This window comes from Athene noctua, chromosome 8, assembly GCF_965140245.1.
Source record: "Athene noctua chromosome 8, bAthNoc1.hap1.1, whole genome shotgun sequence".
Classification (NCBI taxonomy): domain Eukaryota; kingdom Metazoa; phylum Chordata; class Aves; order Strigiformes; family Strigidae; genus Athene; species Athene noctua.
The window spans coordinates 30229761-30254884 of NC_134044.1; the positions used below are offsets into that span (position 1 = coordinate 30229761).

Below are 25124 nucleotides of genomic sequence, written 5' to 3' on the forward strand. Positions count from 1 at the left end.
TTGGTGAACTTTTCCTCGCTGTGGTGGCTTTCAAAAGGCATGCTGTGACACTTTGGGAGTGAGCAAATCTGTTTGCACAGCTGAGTAGCACTTTCAGCACTGTTATTAAATTCAGCATCACAGTCCCTGATTTTCCAGCCCACCTGTTTGAACGCCCCAAGTGTGACACTATTTTATTTAAAAACATATTTTAAAAGATTTAATCTTGAAACTGCAAGACTGATAATCTAGATTTGTAATCTAGAAATTACAAGATTGGGATAGACTGAACAGAATACAGTAGCCTCTGAATACTTGATGTGACAGTTTAAAATACATGTGAGTGCCGTTTCCAGTACTAAAGTAGAATGTCTCTGTTTTGAAATTACCTTGGCCAAAAGGAAGGGCCTTTCTGCTCTTTCCTGATGCTAGGAGTGTTACTGCTAAACTGCTTTCTTGGGTCTTCTCAGACACTGAAGTGAGCGATTTGTTGGCCTGGCAGTCAGACCTCTAAGCCAGAAGTGATTGTGCCAACATCTTACAGACATCAGAGGAGAAATGGAAACAGGATACCAAGTTAAGCCACTCTTCTGGCTGTAATTTTGTAACTTTTTAGCAAATGAAGTCTATACATCTGTCTTTTGCCTTAGCATTTTTTGGTACTGTAGGAATTAAAAGATGTTTTTCTTTTGAAGATGTGCCACTTAAAAGAAAAGGATTTAAGGATTCCAGGTCTGCATACTGGTCTGCATTTCCAATTACTAACACATGTGTTTTCCCTGCTGTGCTTCTCATGAAGAGATGGAAAATATGGTCTGTCCCATACAGCTTGTTGCTTTGGTTTATAAACTCCTTTCAGCAATATTTGCTGGGAAGTGCACAAAGACACTTAAAAACATTCTATCAAAAGCACAGAGTGTGACTAAGTGATACCAAATCATAGTATGCCTGTGCTTGAGACAGAGAGAAACATACGGTGAAAGCTGATGGAAATTAGTAGATATACCTTAAAAAATCTGTGTTTTTCTTACTGTTGTCTATTTATGGACTACATGTACTGGTTTTCTTATAACTTCAGCAGTGTTAGTTTTCTCACTAACATTTAAAGCATTGCGTCTCGAGTGTTATATGACAGATGCATCTAAAGGTATTTCTTCCTTTGATGCGTCTTGTTAAACTTACAGAAAACTAATATGTGCCAGGCAGGTTTCTGTGCTCATTGACACACCACCACCAAATTCAGTGAAGTTTCCTGAATTAAAAGGGAAATTTGTCCCAGAGGTCAAAAGCCTATTGTTGCAGGTTTGCATATATTCAGACTTGTTAGTCTGCTTTTTCTAAATAATTCACCTTTGTTGTTTTAGATAAGACAGTTTGTAGGTGGATATACTAAGGAAAGGACAACATTAACAGAAATCTTTTAACTATATATTTTGTTGTTGCAATGCAACAGGGAGAATGATCACCCTCTGACTGAAGACAACCAGAAACACTCTTTCTTTCTTTAAAAAGTACTTTTTAAATCCCATTTACTTTGCTGCTGAACCTGCACGTGTATTAGTTTTCTGCCCATTCTGAAACAGTTTTCTTCAGCTGGTTGGTGAAGCGTTAATTATCTATTGCTGTCAGCTCCATTGTGGCAGAATCAAAGAGCAGACGTGGAAGGAGAGCTGTTTGTACACCCTTGTTTAGGCACCTGGCCTAGGTGCCTGAATGACACTGAGCTCCATCACCTTCCTGTCAGTGAAGGGAAGGAGAGAGCAGTTGCAGTGCCCCTACTGCCTGACCTAAGTGTCTAAATTGTTCTCTGGAAGTGCCAAAGGCCAAGCTGGGGAAGCTCTTCTGCCCTAGTGGCAGTCGCTGGTGTACAAAGATAGCGGAGGATGGTTTTAGCTATGTGTAGCATGATTTAGGGGGAAAAATTAGATCCTTATAAAAGTTTCTTCAGCAACATTTTTTAATCAAATGCTGCTTATTTTGTAGTCTTTCTCTGTTCTACATTATGAAACACTCAAAACCATTGCTATTTTCATCCTGCTTCCTTCGAACTGTTTTAAAGAGATTTCTTTTCTGTTTGGACTCTTCATCCAGTGGGTGAGCACAATCTGGTCATCATTTAAATGTTTTTCAAGTCTAACAGTTTGCAACTTAGTTTGACATAAAATAATAAATACTGTCAGAGGATTTTGTTTTCTATACAAATTAGCCTGAACTTACATGCACAAGTTCCTTAAAAACCTCATACTAAAGGAACAGACTCAAAAAGAAGACCTTCTGGGCAAGGTGACATCTGTGGTGGTACAGTTGGTTGTAGAATTTAGGCCTTACGACAGACACCAGTTGCAGACCACAAGGCCCAGTTATTCCATGTCCTGTGTGAAAGACTGAGATGGGTGGTAAGTAGGGCCCAGAGTGTGGTGGTTTGAGAGTTTGGGGCACTCTGCCACTTTGTAAAATGTCTTTGAGTTTATTTGGGTGTGGAAGGGCCTTTCAGTTTATCTAACTGGGAACTGTGGTTAAAGTGTGTGCTTGGTCTCACTAAACTGGCCGCAGTCCAGCCAGGCTGGTGTCCAGGTGCTCCCTTGGACCTGGCTGACACTGTCACCTTCTCCCCACAGTGGGCAGAGCACTGACAGTAACAGAAATCCTGAGAGCTCAACCATACTAACTTACTGTGTCAAACTCCGGAGGAAGAACTGTTTGATTTTTATTTTTTTTCCCTATTGAAGAAGAGAAAGTTTCTTACCTTAGAAGAACCACTTGATATAGTGATCCAAGTGATACACACAGGATAATTTTAACTATTAAGTACAGTGGTTCCCTAAGGTGAAAGACATTATGTGAAAGACACAGGAGAATTTAATGTGAAGAGACTCATACACTGACAACTGTCTGTTACAGAACTTCATCTGTGAATCTAAAAGGTTGAGCTTTCAGCTGTATTGCGAACGGCAGTTTAACTGGGTCTGGATACAACTGGGAGTTACGGCACTTTGCCTCTGCTTTCATTTTTTTTTTTTTTTAATCAGCCAGGAAATCCAACCAATAAAACAATGCAATAATCCTGTCTAAGAGCAATAAACACATGAACCAAAGTTTCCATATCCTGCCATGATAAAAGAGGTGTAGCTACTCTTGTTTGAGGATGATAAAATGCAGCTTTGGTTACCTTGTCAGAGTAAGTCTCTGGAGATAAGAATGCAGAAACTCCCAAAGTGTTTAAAAACAGGTGGCATGTATTTTAGTGATAACTAACATACATAAAATGGTCTAGATTTTGAAGGCTTGGTTTGCGTTGGATGGAAATTTGGCTACAAATACATAACATTGAGAGAAACATGTGTTTCCCTCAGTGCAGCCCGTACCCTCATGCCACCTGCACAGTGGAAAGGCTTCCTGTTCCAGGTCATGATTAATTACTGGATATCCTGAAAGAAGTGGACACAATTCAGTTGTGGTCAGTGTGAATAATCCTGGCACCTGCTTCTGCTTCATGAGATAATGCTTATAGAAAAGCTGAAAGTTTGTAGAGGACTTGCACGTTCTGTGGGAGTTTTATGCCACAGCTCTGGAAAAGAGCGTTTGGGTTTGGTTTTGTTTGTTTGTTTGTTTGTTTGTTTTATTTGCAATTAAAACCTCTAAGAAGTAATTTATCAGGCAGATTTCAGATAGAGTAATTTATGTTTTAAGGACAGTGGCTGATAATTCCAGAGACTAATAGGAATTAGCTTAAGTATCAGGTAAATTAAATCCAGATACATCAAAGTACACACACTTTAAAACCAGCAACTGATTATGAATCTGAAATGTTAAAGGTTGATGTGTTGAAAAGAGATGTTGTTATTGTTTCAAAATCTAGTAATTTTTAATTTTAACACAAAAAATTCCTGTTGGTGTAAGCATTTCTCTTCAGGGTTAGTAATCCAGATGTATGCCAGTGCAAGAGCTGAGTGTCATTTTCATAGTTTAAAGGGAATGAAATGCAAAAGCTGAAGAGTATGTGAAACAAAAGTAAAAAGAATTTAATATTTATTTTAAATAATAATGGTCATTAGTAATTGGTTATTAGCATTAAAGCTCCAGTCAAGCAGCTCCCACCATTATTTGTTGTTACTGATTTATTGTTAGTAGTGCTTACAGAGTAAATCTCTAACCTTTTATCTTCCTGTTAAATCATATCTTTGATGCTGCATCTGCAGGTTGTTCCTTTGGGGTTTTTTAAGCTTGAATCATTGAAGACAGGAAAGATTACTTAAATGTGAGTATCACAGAACTTAGCATAACAGTTGAAACTGTTGAGAAATTTCTGTATAGCTATTTTCAGCCCAGAAATCTGAATAAAGGAGTCTCTGTGCACTGGGATAGTACAACTTTTTGGTTTAATACTTTACAGATTTTTGGAACAAAATGCACCAGAACTCAAAAGCAGCATTTTTTGCTGACCTTGTTGGAAGGCTAATGCTATTTCTGGGAAATAAGTGAAACAAGCAGTTCTTTGTTGGAAGAAGCGGAGAGAGAAAAGGAGGGGAGCCTAGTCTTTTTTTTCTTCACAATGTCGTGACTAAGTCAAAACTGTAATATGGCTGGGTTCGTTCGTTCTCTTTTTTTTAACCTCTATAGACATTTGTTTTTCATCAGACTGTGTTGCGTGACACCTGACGCTGGCCAGTTCGTATGAATTAGGCTCTGGCTGCTTATAAACAGACTAGAGAAAAAGATCCACAGTTGCATCCAGACACTTCTGACATTAAAATAATAAAAGTTTGTATAGTCAGTTCAGCGCATATGTCAGAAACAATTTACATTTGCGTGTTTTGGCTTCTGCAACTTGCAGAGTCTCTTGGCCACAAAATAATCCTTGAGTAATATATATCCAGAAAAATCATCAACAGAAGGGTCTCCTATAATGTCGGAAAACCTAATGCACTAGAATATCAATTTAAAAACAAAAGTAATAAAATATTTTTTTCATTTTTCGTCTAACTGGAAAAAGAAAATTACATAGCTCTAACTTGAGATGTGAACTAAATAGTTGCAATTCCATGGACTGCAATGAAACTGTGCCACATAGTCCAGGTTTGGAACTTAGCTCCACATTTTTATTCACTTTCATTTGAGCTGGAAAATTGTGTAATGGCTGTTTATTGGAGAGACTTACCTCATTTTGCAGAATAAATTTATTTTTCCCCAAGAGAACTAAATTCAAGAACACCCTGAGTCTGTCTGCTAGAATGGTGAATACTCTTCACCTGCTATGTTATATCCAACCTCCTTTATGTAGTGGTAGATGTGATAGTGTTATATTTTTTCCTGTTTGCAGGACCTTAGAAATGTTGCACTGGGCATGCCAAACCCTGCCTAGTGAGTTTAAGCTTACTGAAGACCAATTGATTTTCCCTTTAGTTACCTTTTGACCTTTCAAAAACAGTCCAGGGGTCCTAAGGCTCCCCAGACCACAGGCTGAAAAGAGTTGTTGAAGTGACACTGATTTATTAGTTGAGTGTCATTGTACTGAAATCAGTATTCATATTGGGTAGTCTAGCTGGAGCATGAGCGGCAGGGTGGGGTTTTTTTAACCCAAACTCCATTATGTTTCTCATAGCATTCAAATACAAATTCTGAATTCAAATATAAATAATAGCAGATATTAATAAAATTGCATAAATAGCACAACAAATGTGCCATATGGTTATATCATAAGGAACAGAGACTGGTAGAATGTCATCGTATTGTTAAGTTGCTCACAAGTTGATACCAGACTTTCCTTTGACTTAAACCATTAGTGACAAAGAGTCACCAACTATTTTCAAAAACAGTGTTACCGAACTGTTCAGTACAGGAGTTCAGCTGACTGGTTCCAGGAAGAGCAGTTAGGCAGAAGACTTTTCTCAAATTAAGCTTATGTGTATACCACGGGGGTAATTTTTCCATTGTTGGGATTCTTTTCATTCCAACTAGTGTATTTAAAGATTCACTATCAAAATCTAGACAATATAAGACATATCAAATATACTTAAACGTATTTTAGGTACTATTATTTTTCTGGTTTCCCCCTGCATATCATTGTAGCTCTACCCTTAAGGAAAGAAAGTTACTGTTTATTCAGAAAAAAAAATTTCTTGTTGTTTGAAGAACTCACATAGTGAAAAATATAAAAGCAGTGAGAAGTCTTGGTTCTGTACTAACAGTATCGTCATACTTTTGTACACTTCTTTTGAGGAGACTGGAGTTGTGCCTGGATGCTGGGTTTTGCCCAAGTAGGTAGTGTTGCAGGATAAAACCTACCTGACATTACATACAGTGTTGTGCATAGCAAGTGCAGAGAGGGAGGGGGATAGAGAAAAAAGAGGGAGATTGTTTTGAGTGATTTTAAGTGTTGGCACAATTATATGGGAGAGAAACGTGACCACAGATTTTAATGCTGTCAGATTCTAAATGTGACCACAGATTTTAGTGGGTCAGATGCTCAGCACCCTGCTCTGCAGACTAAAAGACAGGTATCTCGACTCGGTGTGTTGCTTGGTTCTTTGTGCACCGGGTGAAGAACCTAGATTTGGGACAATAAAATGCCATCTCAGTGCCTCTGGAGAAGCTGTGCTGGGTGCCGCAGGGGCACCGCTGCGTCGCACTCCCACAACACCTGGTTCTGGGAGTGTGTTGCAGAGACGGTTCAGATGTGCCTGCACGCACTCCGCAAGGTGCAGGAGGATCCACGAGCGTGGGCTTTGCACCGCGCACAGGCAGCGAACCTGCCTCTACACCAGGGCCAGCCCAGGTGCAGGCAGGACTAACCCAGGCCTGCTGGATGCAGCTGATGGCGTTGGTAGAGCTCACCCGCCCTCCGAACAAACCCTGCGGGTCGCTCTTGGGGAATCCACTGCACTGCACTCCTGGCTTATGTGGAGGGTGTCCATGCTGGGTGCTGTTCGTGGCACCATAAACAGGAAGAACTTTTGTCTTGGGTAAATCGGGAGCCAAGACACTGTCTTTGGATTGCTTAATATCAGAAGTACTGGACTTGTGCAATTGCAGACTTCACTGGAAAGGCTGATGCCGACAGTTGCTGCCTGTACACAGCACTGAGAGATGCCCAAGGGTATCTCTGGCACCGAAAATTTTAAAGTGGTTCTGTTCCTCACAGCTGACTGTTGTGTACAGTCAGGGAATTTTCACCATTATCTTCCTGTGCTTACCAGACTCCATTCTCAGTCAGGTCATTTCTTTCTTAATTCACAGCTTCTTTAGCTGGAGCTCGTGTCCTTGCTCAGCACTACTGGCTATTACTGGCTTCTTCATTTTCCTGGATGTTTCAGTTAGATTTTCCCTGGCACTTGAAGACTTTTTGCTATCAGTTATATCATTTTCCTGAGAGCCACAGTCATGATTTCTATCAATGTTTCCTGTCTTGAACAGACTCTTCATGCATGTAAGATTACCCGTAAATTACACTACAGAGACAGTATCTGCTCCATCTGTATTACTTTGGGGGATTATTCCCAGTAATACTGTCTCATTCATTTTTGTACACTTTTCCCAGTGAGATAATAAAATCCTTTCACCATTTTCTCATGTTTATCTTCTGTGGCCAGTTCTGTGTATCAAGTGAGATCTTTATGTTGCTGGTTCTGTGCTTGCAGTGTATTGATGCTCTTTTGCAGGCAGTGGGTCTTTGAACCTTTTCCCTGTACTCTGCCTCCTCAGGAGTACATTCTACACCCCTCTCTTGTCCTGGAAAATGCGTTGCTTTGTGTGATGCCCCAGTCACAGGCGACCAGGCATGTGTACACATTCACACACAGCCTTGTCAAGCCCAAGAATTTCTACCAGTGTGGGTCAGCTGGTTTCTGCTCAGTGTGGAGGCTGACTGGGAGCTGAGCAAGTGGGGAAACATGACATGTATGGAGGGTTTATCTGCTGCCTCTGGATATTTACTAATGCACAAACCGTGTGGAGTTTTAGTGCCCAAATCACCTAATGTGGGCCAAGGGCTGTGCTGAGGTAAGTGGCAGTGGCTGCAGGGTGGCTGCTGGCTGCAGGGGAAAGGAGCCAGCACTTCGTCTTCCTTGCACAGCACCTCTTTGGCCTCGTGGTTTATTCTGCGGAGTGTTTCAGACTGCAGAGGGTACGCTGCGTTCCCTGCAGCCCAGGCTTCAGCAGCCCCCAGGAAGGCGGTGGGCAGGACCATCTGGGTAGGCTCTTCTGCAGAGGATATGTTCCCTGTGCCATCAAGTGTGAACTGCTGGTGCAGAAAAGCCCTGAAACGTAACACTTTAACTGAAGGCTTGCTCGTAATAATTTCAGTGCCTTTCAGTGGAACCAGTGCAAAAGAGCACTTGCAGATCTGCCATGATTTAATTGCTTTTCAGCCAGTTCCCATAGTCAGCTGTTTTATTACTGTACATGTAACATTTTGACCCTTAGGATATATTTTTAGAGCAGCGGAATGCAGCAGTTGCTGTGGCAGGCGTTGCGGAATGCCCCAGTTCTTCATTTCGTTTTGTTTTCTATGATAGATACAAAAAAGAAACACCAGTCTCGTGTTTTGTACTATTTTTATTTCCAGTTAATATTTGTTTTGAGCTAGGTTAGATTAACTTAATATGCATTATATGTGTGTGTGCACACACCCAAAAACTAGTTTTGACTTCACAAAAGTAGACCACATATGTCCTAAACTTGCTTATGGGACATTATTGTGATAGCACTCAAGAATAATTCAAGTGGAATGAAAACCTAGGTCTTAGCATCTGTGTATTTATAAACTGGTTTTGAATAATAGTAAAGAAAAAAAGTTTATTTTATTACTCTATCGAGTTAATGCTCCATTTTAAGTTAGACGTTACAAACATACTCTATCCAGATATCCTGACAAAATTGTCTGTACTTGTTTGAAAACACAGATACGTGACTCCTCTACACTCAGGTTTCTGACTGTCTGTCTGGTAGGGGCTGCTGTGGAAGTAGGTGTCTGGTGTTCAAACTGAGTGGAGAGTTATGTGAATCCCTTTTCTTCTTGAAGCAGTGTGTGCTGGAGAAAGGTGTGGTGTCAGTGCGCTCAAATGTCGTTCAGTAAGTTTGTCTCTGTGGCCCAATTAAATGTTTCTTTGAAAGCCATTCTAATGACTGGTAGTTTTGAACAGGTATGTTTCTCTGTGGACCTGTGTCTAGAGATTCAGACCTACAGACCTCTGAGGAGAAAGGCACGGATGGAACGAAGAGCAGAGCCCACCAGTGCAGGTGGTGGAACTGGCTGAGGATGGCTCCTCCCTACTCCTTTGCCTTCTGTGCAGCTCCTTTGCCGTGGCTATGGCTTTATCAAACCCAGATGACATAAACAACTTTTTTTTTGAGGTAGAATGGATTTTTGTTAGAAATATGATCGCATACTTATGGCTCGCTTGACTTGTAGGAGATTCAGTTTGATGTATTTTCTACACTGATGTATGGTGTGGGCATGCTTGCTTTACTCATTGTACTGAGCTTCCTGTAGTTCCTTGATGGTATGTAACAACAGTCAGTATTGCTTCAAAGAAAAGTAATTTATTCCAAGATAGGGAGTTCATTGGACTAAAATATTCTGTCTGTCCCCACAAGAAGAAATGAGACGGGTTATTGGGGACCACAGCTCAGGGAGAAGTATTCCTCAGCATTTTCATATTGCCTTGTTCTTCTTGTATGTGTAATTTCATCTGTGATACAACGTGGGGGCAGCTCAGCTGATGAAGGAGAAGGGAGTATTTGATACAGCAAAGGCAACAAATAGCTGTGACAAATCGTACTGCGCTCAGGCCCTCCTCGCACAGAGTGTATCCCAGACCCACCGTACAGGCTGGGAATCTTTACTTAACTTCGCCTGGTTCTATCATTTGCATGTGCTGCTTAGATGAAAGCAGTTTTCTTATGGAGAACTTGCTATGTTGTGATAATCCTTCAGCCCGCCTGGATTCTTAGCATGGTTGTTCTGTTCACTCAACCATTGACATGTCAGAAATTTAAGCACATGCTTATGCGTACAGGAAGAGTTAAATTCCTGCCTAAGTGCTTATGGTCCTGGCAATTTAACACCAGATTTGCACCGATACAACTTGTATAATTATACTTATTTTAATGGGAATAAAACTAGATTCACTGCATTTTAAAATGTGGTTCCATGTATTGTTTTCCCATCACAGGAGTGCTTTGATTTCTGCACCCAGCTCTCATTCCTGCCTTTCCCCTCTCAGCACTGCTGCTTGCTAACCTTTCGGGAATTTCACCACTGAAAAGTTACTGACCGGTGCGGACTTTGGTCCATCTTTCCTGAAACCAGCTTATTTTTCCCACCTGGACTGCTAGGTTGGTTCCATGTAGCAGTTTCATGGCTACCCAGTTACTTTTGCTGGGAACTGACCTAGCCAGAAAATATCTTCTTTTTATCCCCAGGCAATTTTTAGTTTGCTGTGTGGCCACAAAAATGCCTTTGCCAGCTCAGTAGAGGGGTAGCATGTGGGCAGGAACAGGCAGCTGGGTGTGGAAGAGGTGATAAATGGCAGCACTCTGGTTTCATGTGGAAGCATGATGTCATCTGTGTGGATACAGCTGTTTGTGGACCACACATCGACTGAATTCGTGAAAAGGTTATATTAGCGCAGGGCTGCTTTTAACTTGGATTATTTCTTGAGCTGAATTTGTCACTGAAGCTAAAATACCATGCAGCTGTACTCTCAGATGGTTCCGTAGTCTTTCTGTGCTGGGCCTGTGTGATCACCCAGAAGGAAAAATTTGATTCAGATCTGATGTGAGTGCATGTAAACGTTTCTGCCAAGCAAAGCAGGGCAGAGTTTAGGCTGCCTAATGCCTGTGTACCTGCGTTTCTTCAGTTGCAGAAGGACAAGACAGTACCTGATCTGGCAGAAAGCTGGCTAGCATAAAGTCAACCTTTCAAAAATATTTTTAGCTTGGAACTGGCAGAGTGAGATAAGTTCAGCGTTCTGCATTGTGCGGGTGTCGCGTGTTTGATCCCGACTGTACAAACCCATTTCTTTCCATGCATGCGTCTAACAGCGCTTGCTGTGCTGTGTCCTGCCAGGTCAGACGTGTACACAGCACGAACACGTTCAGGTCTGAGAAGCACAGAACTGAGTTAAGATTTCAGTTCTCATACAGTAAGAACAATGAGTGAAAGATAAAAAGGATGATACAAATCTTAGTCCTTTGGACAGAAAAATACTGTATCTCTTCTAGAGAGTGTTTTAGTATCTGGGGTGTTCTTGTTAAAAGGTAAGAGCTTTGTGAATTATCCATTGCCCTATTAGTGAAAGAATCCTTGCAAAAAATGTCAATTAATTTTTAAGGCAGTACATGGCTACCACTTGTAATCCAGACTGGCTTTAGGTACTGTATGTGTGTTTTACTGGAAACGTGAAGTTGGGGAGGGAAGAGAAAGAACTGTTCACGCCGTGGCTCACAAAAGGTATTAGGTGGCATTGCTGGGAACTGACACATTTTACTCAAAAATAAAAAGGAGGTATAGGTGGAGGCTATGCAGTTTCCCCTCTCTGTCTTATTTTCCTCCTGTTTTTTCCAAGCCTGTTGCTAAGAGGGAAACATTTCTAGAGAGCAGGGGTGTTTCTGTTGCCATGGCCAAGTGATACCTGCTGTCAGAGGTGTCAAATGATTATTTTAGTTTTGTGGCATGACTACCAGAGTGACCGTGGAGCTACACAAAAACTTGCCATTTCTTTTGTAACAGTTCTTTGAATGAAAATGCCCATCCAACAGAGTTCTGCTCTGACTTACAGTTTCTGAATTGAGCAGAAAAGATTGTGTTGATTTAAGTAACATTAACAGTCTAAGCAACATGAACTGCCTGAGCAGCAGCCTTCTGTTGGCAAGCGAAAGGGTTTATCTGGGTGATGTGTGTATAGCTCAGGTTTGCTCACAAAGGGTCCCGTTTCTCACCTGCCAGTTAGGGGGTTACTGCCCAGAGGAACCTTTTGAATCTCCTACCAAAGGTGGGAAATTAATGGGTCATTTCCAGATCTGAATACCTTAGTGGATAAGGGTTCAGTTGTTAATCAAATGTTCTAAAGACTGTAGTAGTTTTCTTTGTACGACATCAACTATACAATTTGGTGCTTGCCTATCCAGAGCTCAGCAAGAGTTACAAATCCCTCTGTTCTGTTAAATCCGGTCTAAAATCAGACACCTTAATCTGTAGTTTATTAGACCTTTTTCATTTGCAGAAGGAACCATGAATTGTAAATTTAACCTTAGCTGATTTCTGTAACTTAATGCCAGGCCTGAATTCGGTGTCTTTTTTTGGATTAATTTTATACAGGCTTCTTAAGAACTCACTAAACTCTGTTCTTGCCTGATGTAACTGTAAAAGCAGCAGTGGATTTGGGCAGTTCTTTCAGTACAAGATCGATAAAGATTTTTGCTGAGTTTGATATTGAAAGTGGTGTGATGTATTAGCAACTTGCAATCACACTGTTTCATTATTGATAGTCATTCCCATGCTGCGAGCTCAGATAGCAAACTTCACACTGACTGCCTCCTGAAACTGGGAATGCTGGGGCCACTGGGAAGAAAGGGCCATGCTTGTTCAAAGGAGACAGAAATCCTTCAGGAACAGTTAGCAGTGATTCTCACTACTTTGCCTTTTTGTTTATGAATGTGGTACAGATTCAATTTAATTATCTTTTCCTTGCATTTCACCTGCTTTGAAAAAGTAAGTGAAAGTACGTTAAGAATATTAGGGAAGGATGTAGCTTCTGATAGTTTCTGGTGTCTTTTTATTGCACCGCTGCTGTAACTTCTGACAGTCAGGCTTGCTGCTGGATCTCATTAGATGCACTTTTTTTCTTCAGTTACAGTTCTCAAGCTGTTTTTCATTACTGTAATGTGTGAGTGCCTGTGAGGTAATGAGTGCTTAAAAAACTTCTGCAAGAGACGAGGATACTACTAACCCTTGTTTATAGCTGAGCACACAGAGATTGTGACTCTGGCCCGTGATAATCCAGCAGGGTCCTGCCACGGGGTTTGCTTCTTAACTGGAACTGGAACATCGGCGAGTCACTGAAAAAAGTGTGTATCTCCTTCACAGTGGTGGGAAACACACACAGTGCTCCTTATTTATGCTGGTAGTTATTCTTATAGTAATCGATTTAGATCTGTCAATAAAGAAAATGTTAAGACTGAAAACATTTTTACTAGTTTATTGCATATTCTAGGCACATGCTTGTAGAGAAATTTTCAGTTAAAGAAATGTGCATGTCATTTACTACATACCATTAGGTAAATATTTGAACAGACCAGGGTGAATACAAGTACTTGCTGTAATAGAAGTGTTCATGTTTTATAGACACATGAAATATTAAAAATCATTTATTAAGCAGTTGCTAGTACCAGATCTGGCCAGATGGAGGGTTATCTCAGTCATTTGGAACACAGTCATTCTAATAACTCTACCATAAATGAGCAACATGTGTCCTAGGCCCTCTGTCATCTTAAAGTACAATTCTCATTCACCAGCCATGATTTATTTTTCTTCCCCCAGTCATGAATCACCAGCACCAGCTAGCAGGCAGCACAGCACTGTCGCAGCAGAGCCGCCCTGCCCAGGCTCCGCAGCCGGGGCTGCTGAACCTGCCCGGCGCTCTGACCCCGCAGCAGCACCAGCAGCAGAAGCTGAGGCTCCAGAGGATCCAGATGGAGAGGGAGCGGATCAGGATGCGTCAGGAGGAGTTACTGCGACAGGTAACGCCAGGGATGCTCTTACTTTGTTCGGGAGCCTTTAATTCGATGCAGCCACATTTTTGCCAGGTACAGTTAGTAGATCTATTACTTCATGTCAAGAATAACCCTTGGTTTAGGTAAGGGTGACCAAAAAGCTAATACAAATAGAACATTTCATTTTTTCTCTAAACTAGCATTGAACAGAACACAAAATGGCCTTCTTCCAGGAGTTACAGACCTGGTGTCTTTCTTACCAGCTATAATAGTGTTGTAGGGACCAATTTCTGTTCTGCATCTGTTTGTAAATCTAGAGCAACTATCACTGATTAATTCTCAGTCTAACTTGGTTTGCATAGTAGTTCATGCTTCACTGAAGATAAAGGCAGAACATACGGAGTTGTTCTTGACTCTGATCCCAACTCTATATGCACCCTTTGCCTTTGAATTATAAATAAAATCACATTCACATCTTCCATGAATACCTCTGATCTGAAGTCTTTCCAGAGGTGGTTCTTTGTGGATATTTTGTTTAATGTTCTATTTCCTAATTTCAGCTCTATATAATAACTCATATTGTACAAAACAGATATGTAACTTCCTTTACACTGAGTTAAGGAAAAAACAAGTTTTAACAATTGTGTTTCTTCTGTTATGGGCAACTCCACTGGTGATGGTATATTTTGCATGACATATTAATCAGCTGCCTTAGAGAAAATAAATAACCTGTTTCTCTCAGGAGCAGCGTGAATGAAGTACATGCTGTCAAGAATAACACCATTATTGGTGGCCTTGTAAATGCTGCAGTTACAGTTCTAATTACCTTTAAAAATGGTAACTTCCACAAAATCAGAGACTGACAGACTGTCTGAGGCTGTTGGGGAGCTCTGTATGTCGTCTGGCCCGACCCCCTGCTCAGGCAGGGCCACCCAGAGCCCGGTGCCCAGGACCATGTCCAGACGGCTTCTGAACACCTCCAGGGCTGGAGACTCCGCCACCTCCCTGGGCAGCCTGTGCACGGTGACAAAGTGTTTCCTGGTGCTCCGAGGGACCCTCCTGTGTGTCGGTGTGTGCCCACGGCCGCCGGTCCCGTCCCTGGGCACCCCTGGGAAGAGCCTGGCTGCGTCCCCGATGCCCCCTCCCTGCCGGGGTCTGTATCGTTGGTGAGATCCCCTGAGCCTCCTCCTCTGCAGCCTGAAACAGCCCCAGCCCTCTCGGCTGTTCCCCGCAGCAGAAGCAGTGGGCCCACACTCTCCTACCCTTCCTGTTGCCATCGGTGCTAACAGAAGCCCTTCTTGTTGTCTTTTACTCCCCTGGCCAGGTTCAATTCCAGCTGGGTTTTAGCATTCCTAACCTCATCCCTGTGTGCTTGGACAATGTCCCTATTCCTGCCAGGTTAACCATCCTCACTTCCATCTTCCGTGGAAAAGATAATTTTGTGGAATTATTATTTCATGCCTTCAGTCCTTTTGCCTTTGGGATTGTACCATAGTTTGTGGTTAGTTTAGGGTAATATTTGTTTATACGGTATTTAGAAATGCAGTATGACATTTCTTTGCACCAGGTGAAGCATGTTTATGACTGGGCTAATGACACCAATTAGCTGAACTTTTCTGATGATTTTTAGAGAACCAAAAGTTTCCATAATGTTTTGAAATGTTAGTGACTCATGTAAAATGCAAAAAGAAGCCTAAGAAAAATCCTCATGCTTAGGTGCGCTCTGAGGAGGCGCAGCAGAGAGTATGTCATAGGTTCACTAGCCACAAGTAAGTGAGGAGTGATGCGCTTTTTCTTCAAAGTCTGGAGGAGAATGAGTGAGAGAAAACACATCCGTGATGAAAACAGACTGGAGCATCTCGGTGACCTCTGGAGGGTTTGTGGGTAACAAAGAAACGGACACATAAATCTCCTAAAAACTTCAGGTCTGACATAGCCTGGATGATCAGAGCCCATCTACCAGAAAGGAGATGTGCTCACAAAGGGTTTGTCATCTTTCAGAGGCAGCAGTCATGAAAACCTCAAATTAATGACCATCTTTTTGGTTTCTCTCTACAGCCTTTGAATACTGGTTTTACTAAATGTGTTGGGTTTTGAGATTTTTTAAACATGGTATCTCAGTATTACTAATGCAGGAAAAGGTCTTTAACGTTTGTAATGATTAAGAATTTGAGATGCTCTTTTTCCATGCTTTTATTTCAGAAAAAATAATTTTTAATTGCCAAATTTACCAAAACATCACTTTTCAAAAAGTAATAATAGACATTATTACAATCACTCACCAAATTAAAGGTTATTAGAATTGTATTGAAAGTGCTTTTTTTCTTAATATACAGAAAATGCAGTTTGATGTGGGCCTTAATACAGACTTGTAAAAACCGGAATATGGTTGTACTTTTCTTCCCATGTACAAACTGTATGTGAGTCATACTTCTCCCCAGCTACACCACTGGAACCTTTGTAACTTCATCTTGTTCAGGCAGAAAGACCAAATGTAGGATGAATACATACTCTGACGTAGCAGGCTTTTGTAAAAGAGAGATTGATAACAAAATGAAGAGGGATGTCTGACAATTAGAATCACAAAAATGTTAGTGAGAATATTTGTAAAACCACTTTACAACAGTGTATTTGCTTCATTTACATTTTTTACTTTTATCTCCTTCCTTGAAATGTATGTGTAAGAACTTTAAAAAAAAAATGCTTAACAGAAGTAATTAACAAAAATTAATACATTTTGAAACTGTACAGCACCATCTAGCTGCATTTGAAAAAAAAAAAAAGGCTTTAAAGTGATGTGGTTTTACAGTTCCTGCAGCAACACTTGGCTGTGTGTGTGCGCTGGTTCCCGTGGGCTGGTGAACGTCGGGTCTCGAGGCTCTGGCTGAGTGGAGGGACTGCAGACAGGATTCCACTAAAGTGTCTGAATTTTTTTACCTGCTCATGTCAGGGCTGAATTTGACTTTCATGGTTCGGACCTGAGTCTGGAAACGGTACAGGCACCAGCATCTTGTGCCCATGTTTAATTTTCTTAATTTTGGGGAGTTCCATGATGGTACATGATGTGTGCGTGCAGAACCGTGTTCACAGTGGTGCTCTCTGACCCGAGCAGTGATCTCAAGTCTTTTGCAGACCTTTTCCTTTACTATCAGGAGCTTAGAATATGATAGAGATGGGTATAGGGAGAGAGGGGGGATATCTGGTATGAGCATAGTCATAATTGTCAGGCTGTTAATAATGTGTTTAGCTATCTTTACTCTCTTTGACTCTGTTCTTGCTTCAGGAGAGGAGCAAATTAAGCTTCAGAGCAGTTGTGCCATTAACACCAGGGCTGGTTTCCCTGCTCTGCTGACTGGTTTACTGTGAAACTAGCAGACGCCCAGCACCCTGCAGCTGTGCTCTACTTACTCAAGCCTCCAGCTTACTGTGCCCAGCATCACCCTGCACCAGTGCTGTTTGGTCGAGCTCCGCATTATGCAAAGCAGGACAATATCACTTTGCATTACTAAAGCTTCCAGAACTTGTATCTCTTAGGGAACAACATATTTCTCACCCAAGGAAAGCAAGATGCAAAATCCATCCTTCCTAAGAGAACTTGGTGAATGTGCCACCAGTAACCTGAGCGCTCGTGACCCTGGCAGCCGGGAAGAATGTGACAAATCCCTCTGGAGTCATCGATGTTCGAGTACAGTTACTCCTGCCCTGGCCCTTTACTGCTGCTTTTGCTTTTGTAGTGGAACCCATCTAAGCGAAAAACGCTGAGTAGGTGTGCCTGCTGCTGCTGGCAACTGCGAGGAAGCACGGAGAGCTCGAGCGAGAGGGGAGGAATTCTTTCGGTGGGTCACAAACCTCCTTTCAGCTCGGCAGCAGCTGCAGACACCCCGCAGCCATTCCTGGCCGCAGCTGCTGGGGTGGAGCGGCACTCCCAGCCGGGAGGAGAATGCAGTTTGGATCCTCTCTGCTTGGGGAGTTCATTTCCTTCTTTGTCCTCCTCTTCATTTAGTTGGTAAAGCCTCTAGAACTGCAGAGCGAGTCCAGGCAAGGAGGGCAGCGTTTCAGAAAGCCAGTATGATGGCTTCCATTTAAATGTTTCCTTATTCAGTTTTGTCATTCAGGAAAGAGTTCGTTTTCTTTCTTACTGATTTGCTTGTGTCAGCTTTCCAAAGGGAAGGGGAGAATCTGCTTGCTGCTCAAGAGCTTCTTGGAAATGGAAGTAGTTAGAGGTGATGTCAGTAAGAAACCTGTGACAGGGTCCTGGAGGGAAGATGTCCCAGCACTTCTCTGTGTGCACAGGTGCCATCTTGCACTTTGTTTGGAGGGATGCAGACAGTCCCAGAAAGGCAACACTTCACAGAGGTTCCTTTCTGATCTCCCGATCCTATTCCATAAGTTTGTGCATGGAAAGATACAGAATCTCAAAAGAGGCTGTAGGACTGGTGTATGGGGGTGCAGAAGAAGATTTATCACTCTTTTGTCCTTACTGGCCTGCTACGGCCTGGACAGAGGAGTGCCCTGCTGTGCTCTGCGTGCCACACAGCCTGGCCTGTGCTCTGATTTACTGGCGGCACAGGCGATACCTACACATCTCACTTCCCACTTCCCATGAGGAAGAAAAGGAATTGGAGTGACTAGCAATGTAAACTCAGTATAAAAATGCCTCCCCCAGCTGGAAGGGTCTGTTTGGCAGCTAAGCATGGAGCTCCGTTCAGTTCTGCCAAGGAGGGTTCCAGCAAGTGTGACAGTGAATTTCTAGATTTGTCTGGCATAGGGCTAAAAAGGCGTTTACATCAGGGTTGTGTTCAGAGGTAGTGAATAGTTCAACTCACTGCAGTGCTTTGAAGCTTTTAAAGATTTTCACAGCTAATCACTGACCAAGCTTTTTGACATGCCTTTGTGATGTCAGAGTACTGTGGGCTTTTTAAACTTACTTTGTTTGGTTATTTAGTTTTTAAATCCCCTCTGGGTTTTTGAAATAAGTATGCTGTAGTGCCAAGCAGATCATGACGGGCATTTGGTCCTTTGTGAACTAAATGCTGAGGACTGTCTGCCGGCCAACGGCAGGCACTCCTGCCTTTGGGAGATAATTAGAGTAGCCAAGGCTATTCTCATAGCTCGCAACTGTAATATTGCCATTCACAGGGCTTCGAGAGGTCTCTGGTATTTTCTGCCAGACTTTTTAACCTAGGGTAGGAGATTCCTGAATATTATTCTTAAGAACCTTGTAGCCATGCTTAGAATAGAGAGCAGGACATAGCAGGCTATCGCACAGATTTTGTGATGGGGTAATTGATCCATTACTATTGACCATTGCTGTAATACTATCAAGGAAGCAAAGAAGTCTGACATCCATAGTGGTAGTAAAATTGTAATGTGACTTCTGAACAAACCACCTGCGTCAGGCAGCAGCAGAGCAGGAGCGTACTTCAACGTGTGGCAGAGCCAGTGCTCAGCTTCCCCATCCTAACTCTGACTGCAGCGTGCAGGAGTCTGTTGTTCCGTATCATAAAGTGCACACTGAGTTCATATTACAAGCAACATGCAATACGTTGAAATAAAGACATGGGAGGTGCCACGCTGTTACCCAAGTAGCTTCATAATAAATGTGTTTTTTCTTGAAAAGAAGAGGCAGGAACTTAGATTTTGCAAATGCCAGTGTGAGTCTTCAGGGTGCCAGAGGCTTTTCAGCTCATGAATTGCCTTGCTTTGCAAAGCCTGTCTAAACCATGTAATAGACTAAACATTCCTGGGATGGGTTGTTGGCCCTGCTGCATTTAGCTGTTGGGAGGGCCAGTTACTGTATCTAGGGACGTGATTAATAAACCCAGGTATTAATCTCTCCTTGTTGGATCAAGCAGTAGTTGTCACCATGTTTTCCAGAGATCACTGTCTGAATTCCCTGACTGCGCAGGTGAGCTGCAGCACGGAGGACAGCCAGCCAGCATTAAGGTCTGCAGATACATGCGAGATTCACAGCACTTTGTGCGGGGGCAGTAAGTCCAGTGCCCTGGAAAGAATGGACATTTTGCAATGCTTTCCTATTTGTGGAAGGCAGTTCAGGGAAAAACCTTTAACGAAAATCCTTCTCAAATGGTGGACTGTTCATTTTACTGGCCATAGGATAAGCAGCCTGGTGTGCAGCAGTGATGCTGAGCCTTTGTTCTTACTTTGTTAATAGTCTATTCTGAGCTACTTCTGGAAATTAAATCACTGGGGAAATGGGGATAAGTTACAGAAGTTAACAGTGTTTTAGGTTTTTCCCTCTTACAGTATGATACAGAAAAATCTTTGTCTTTCCTGAGGAAGGCGATGCCTGTGTCTGTTCTGCAGAGAGAAGGTTTGGTGGCGCAGGTGCAGGCTAACCTGAGCTCAGAGGGCCACTGACAGTGGCACGGAGGTAGCACAGGTTTCAGCGTGCTCGTGGCACGCGCTTGGGCGTCTAGACCACAGTAAAAGGTGTTCTGTTGTCACCTCACTCCCTTTAGCTACAGTTAGTTGTCCCAAGTACAGTCATAGCTGTTTACTGAAGTGCCACAGGCACAGCATTATCAGAAAGTTCCTCTTGGAGTGTCACATGGAACAGCTAGCGGTTTGAGCTGAACCTGCTGGCCGTGCTCGAGCAGCTCCACTCTATTGGCAGTAAAGAGTTTGCACACTGTGCCCAGGGCTCAGAAAAACACACTGACCTTGGCAGTTGAGTGCCTTACTCCATGTTAGATAAACCTCATCTTGGAACTTCAGCTGTTGTGGAGGAACGTCCTTAAAACGCAGCCTGTGTAGTGGTATTAACCTAAATTTAGTCAATACAGGTGCAGTTTTGGTTGGTTGTTTTTGCCAGATGGAACAAGCCAGTAGCAGTAGATAGAAGAAATTATCTGCTCTTTGCAGTGCTGTTTATTTGGCTGGGCATTTTTTGAGTCAGTCTGTAAGAGAAATAAAAAGCTGTGAGGAAGTTCTTGCCTATTTCTCTGCAGTTCAGTGAGGGAGGAAGAAAATTTATTTCATGGAACGTTAAAGATATGAAACTCCCTTTGTCAATAACACTGTATTTTTTGCAATGAACTTCAATTTTATGCACAACTGCATTTTTTCAGTATGGAGGTTCAGAAATTTCTACTAGTGCTTTGTGTTTTGCTGTTTTGGAAAGGTACCAGAAGAATAAGGGACTTAAGGGAGGAGAGGTGTTAGCTTATTTCGTTTAAAAAAAAAAAAAAAAAAAAAAAAAGGTTAAGCAAACTAGGTAGAAAACAGACACAGCTTTATTATTTTTAAGGTTTTAGGATATTTGGAAGATCTCCTGGAGCTGAACACCCTTTGCATAGTCCTCTGTACCACTAGATGTCATGGTTGTTTCACAGGTAGCGCTGCAAGAATTCATCTTTTGGGAAGAGTTCTGAAACAAGTTTCCTTTGGCTCTAATTGCTCGTTTGTCATCCTGAAGACAGTGTACATGAGGACAGGTTGTTAGGCAAAGGGCTCATTCTAAAGATTATTAGGTCAAAGTCTTAGTTCCAGTGGTTTTCTTCTAACATGTTAAGTACTTCATGTTTGCAAGTGATATTCTGCTTTGGTATATAGCAAATGATGTAATCTAGTAGCAATGCACATAGGTTCAGTGCCCTATTTTGCTCTCACACCAGTTTGAACTGAGAACAATTTTACTTAAGGTAAGCTGTTAGACACATACATGGGAGAGTAAATACGAGTTTGTAGGTTTTAAACTGCTTTATTATTGCTACTCCAGCACTCAACAGTAAACTGAAATGGTGGTTTTAGTGTTACAGAGCCCTAGTGTGCAGGTGAGGGCCCTCAGCGGGGCGGCTGTCAGTGGTCGCTCGTGGCGTGCAGGCCCATTGGTGTTTGATGCTGAGGTGACACACGAGGTGTCTGAAGTTATAACGGAGGTAATTTGATTTTGTAAGGGTGTCTGTGGCCAGCAGGGCCGTAGAGGTGCAGTGGTTCTGCCAATAGCTGTGCCTGTTGGAGGTTGGACTTTCCGCTGCCTGCCTGCCTCTGCCTCTGGCTGGAGCTGTCGCTGTGACAGCTCTGCTCCCAGAGCCACTGATGTGAGCATTTTGTGACTGGCATCATGCAAAAAGAGGGAGGGTCATATGAACAGGCAGACAGGTCTCTGGGTTGGTGTTCAAGCACATCTGCCCGCTGGCCGGACGGCGGGGCTGGCTTGCGGTGGCTCTGGTGACTCTGTAGTGCTGTAAGCCAGCCCAGCGCGGGTGGGCAGGACAGACGCTGCCTGTCCACATCGTGGCGTCTTCACACCAGCGTGAACAAACAGGCTTCAGTTACGCTGCTTAGAATTACTGCCCTAAATAAGATGGTGTATACATATTACATGTTTGTTTGTTACAAGACTGCAGGGCTTCTGAGCTGTTGGAATAACCCTTCCCTCGTATTTTTTTGCCTTTCCAGGAAGCTGCTCTATGCAGACAACTTCCCATGGACCCAGAGAACATGGTCCCAGTTCAGACAGCTGTGAGTTCACCTGCCATGGCACAAGACATGAGGCCTATTACAAATAATGGATCTGACCCTTTCTTGAACAGGCAAGTTCATTAGGCAATTGGATCTATTGCCTTCTCCACACCTGTAAAGCTGTCTTTCTAAAGTAGTTTCCTGTATCATCTTCTTTTGTACTCACTATGAACAGAGTACGGCTGGGTGGCTGACCTGAAATCTTTCGGTTTATACTTTAAGAAGGAAGCTTAGAGAAACCAAGGAAATGGTAACAGGTGGTTTTAATTGTACTGTAGGTGTATGTAGAAACTGCAGGTAGAATAGGTACATTACCTAAGTATAAAGAAACTCAGGGTTTTTAGGCTATCAGAACTGGTTTTGCCCGGAGAGTTACATATACAGGTGTATTCCAGAATTTAAGAATGATCCCACTTCAGTTGCTTTATATTTGGGCTGATAGAGCATGACCACATTAGTGGCCAACAGTTGACAATGAGGCTTAACGACTCAGTATTTAGTATCTAACTGGCTGTGCTGTCGTTTTTCAAGCACCATGATCAGGGACTCTGTCTGCCAGAACGTCATTACTGAGGCTTTTTCATGTTTCAATTTCCAGCGGGCCGTACCATTCCAGGGAACAGAGTACAGACAGTGGCTTGGGATTGGGATGCTACAGTATACCAACGACACCTGAAGATTTCCTCAGCAATGTAGATGAGATGGATACAGGTAGAATACTCTGATTTAGCTTAAAGTATATGATATGAATAACTTTGTGTTATAACCAGTAATATTTTATAATTGCATAACTGAATGGTCGTCTCTCGCTTTTCTGTGCAAGAGAACAGACTTGAGACTGTGGGGAAAAATGCCTGAAAGGTACTTGGTGCCTAGAAGGTTCTCAGCTTTAACTTAGATCCAGATTCTACCCTTTTACATTAGACTGATATTAAACAAATTAAGTTGGAAAATGTGAGCCTTAATTTGTAGGTAGGAGTAGTAAAAATCTGGTCTTAGGCTACATTCTTGGTACAAATCACTGTGTTTTCTAACTCTGGGAAATCAGTCGCATTAATAAGTCTCTTATAAAGGCAAACTTGGTTTTGCCTTCAAACAGCATGTATTTAGCTAGTTTAGGTATTGGTCTGTATTTATTCTTATATCAGCATCCTCCTGGATTTTAAAATACTCAAATAAATTACTAGGAAACCAACAACTTTTTTTCCAGACAGTGAAATTCTCAGCACTTCCTCACCTAAACATCCTTTTGAAGTCATCAGAAGTTCTAGATGACACAAAGAGTGAAAGGTTTCTCTATTGAAGTTTTCCATGCTTGTTATTATTAATTTATGAAAAAAGTAATATAATATTGCAGAAAATCACTTTTTTCAGTTACGCCCCATGGACAGCACTGGCCCTTGTGCCGAGAGCAGGTGAGAAGGTTTACCTAAGCATGGGTGGCGTGGCTCCCTGTGCAGACCAGTGAACTCTGAACAATTGTACTTCCCGAGTGGAAGGTCAGAGGCCGATTACTTCCAACACTGCTGGAAAGGGCCTTTTGTGCTTTTGAGAGCAAAGCAAGGATAAGAAATTAACTCTTAGAAGAATATGCATTCTGCAAGCAGATTTGGTTTTGAGATAGTGTTTGTAGAGGACAGGAATGCTCACAAACATGTATGGGAAAGGGGGAGTCTAATTTTTATATCAATTGTTGTTTTAAATTACCTACAAGAAGAGTTTGGTTTTTCAAAAGTTCTTCTTTACTTTTCCTAGGAGAAACTATAGCACAGACAACAATGAACATAAATCCACAGCAGACACGTTTCCCTGATTTCCTCGACTGTCTTCCAGGAACAAACGTTGACCTTGGGACTCTAGAGTCAGAAGACTTGATCCCCATCCTCAACGATGTAGAGTCAGTACTCAACAAAAATGAGCCCTTCCTTACCTGGCTGTAATCATTCAGTGCTGATTGGGCCTACGATGCAATTCAACATTTCTTTTTCCTCTTGAGATAGAGGTAGAATATCTGAAAATCCTCAAGAGATAACACCTTACTGCCTTAATGACTTTTGTTACATCATCTTTATGGTCAGTTTAATCTCTGCCTGGATTTGATTGACACTAATTAAAATATAAAATACATATATATATATACACACACACACATATATGCATATGTATTTCTTCCTCTTTAAAAAACACACTACTTTAAATATCTGTATACTTCTTTACCTTTTCAGACCAGGCGGAAATGTTTCACTCTGACAGAAAGTGGGTGGTGTTTGTGCATGTCCCTGACTGATCTCCTAGGTATTGATTAACATCACAAACCCTTCAGGAATCACAAAAGCTAACTACGAGGTCACTTGGTTCAAAAAATGTGCACAGCATCAGGCCACAAGAGCGGTTTTATTACTATGTTCATGGCAATAGTATCAGAAGCTTTTTTTATCAACTTACTTAAGCTTTAAAAATCTTTTTTTCATTCTTAGTAACTAACTGTGCTGTATGGAATACAGATCCAATCTGATCCATATCAGCCATAATAATTCTCATTATATATTTGTGAAGGCACAAACAGTACTATTGCAGTTTCTTTTTTCAGTATATTACTGTATAGGTTTTGGAAAATAAATACTTCCAATCTGAAAGTACCAGAATTGTTTAGCAACATTTTTACCCTACAGTATTGTTGCAAAATAAACCAAACTGGTACTGACTGCTGCCTTTTAAAAACAAAGCAATGTATTATAAACAAGCATTTTTTTAAAGATCTTAGATTTTGATGTTTATTATATTAAGCACTACAGTTTTGTAACTTAACACATGAACAAACAATTTTTATATATATAAAATTTGTGGGAATAAATGCAAGAACATGCTTTTAAAATCAGGTCTGAAAAACGTGGCACAACTTGTTAATGTCATATGTAGTGGGAAAAAACTTGCTCATACTGTTT

The 25124-nt window shown here is 41.8% G+C and overlaps 1 protein-coding gene across 1 annotated transcript in view; it reads left to right on the forward strand.

Annotated features, from left to right (window-relative positions):
* Window positions 1-25118, forward strand: part of WWTR1 (WW domain containing transcription regulator 1) — a 67777-nt gene extending 42659 nt beyond the window's left edge. The window contains exons 3-6 of the mRNA XM_074912507.1: window positions 13520-13719; window positions 22117-22250; window positions 22778-22890; window positions 23935-25118. Coding sequence (XP_074768608.1) covers window positions 13520-13719; window positions 22117-22250; window positions 22778-22890; window positions 23935-24119 — 632 coding nt within the window. The 3' untranslated portion in view covers window positions 24120-25118. The remainder of the gene's footprint in view (window positions 1-13519; window positions 13720-22116; window positions 22251-22777; window positions 22891-23934) is intronic.
* Window positions 25119-25124: the final 6 nt, after the last annotated feature.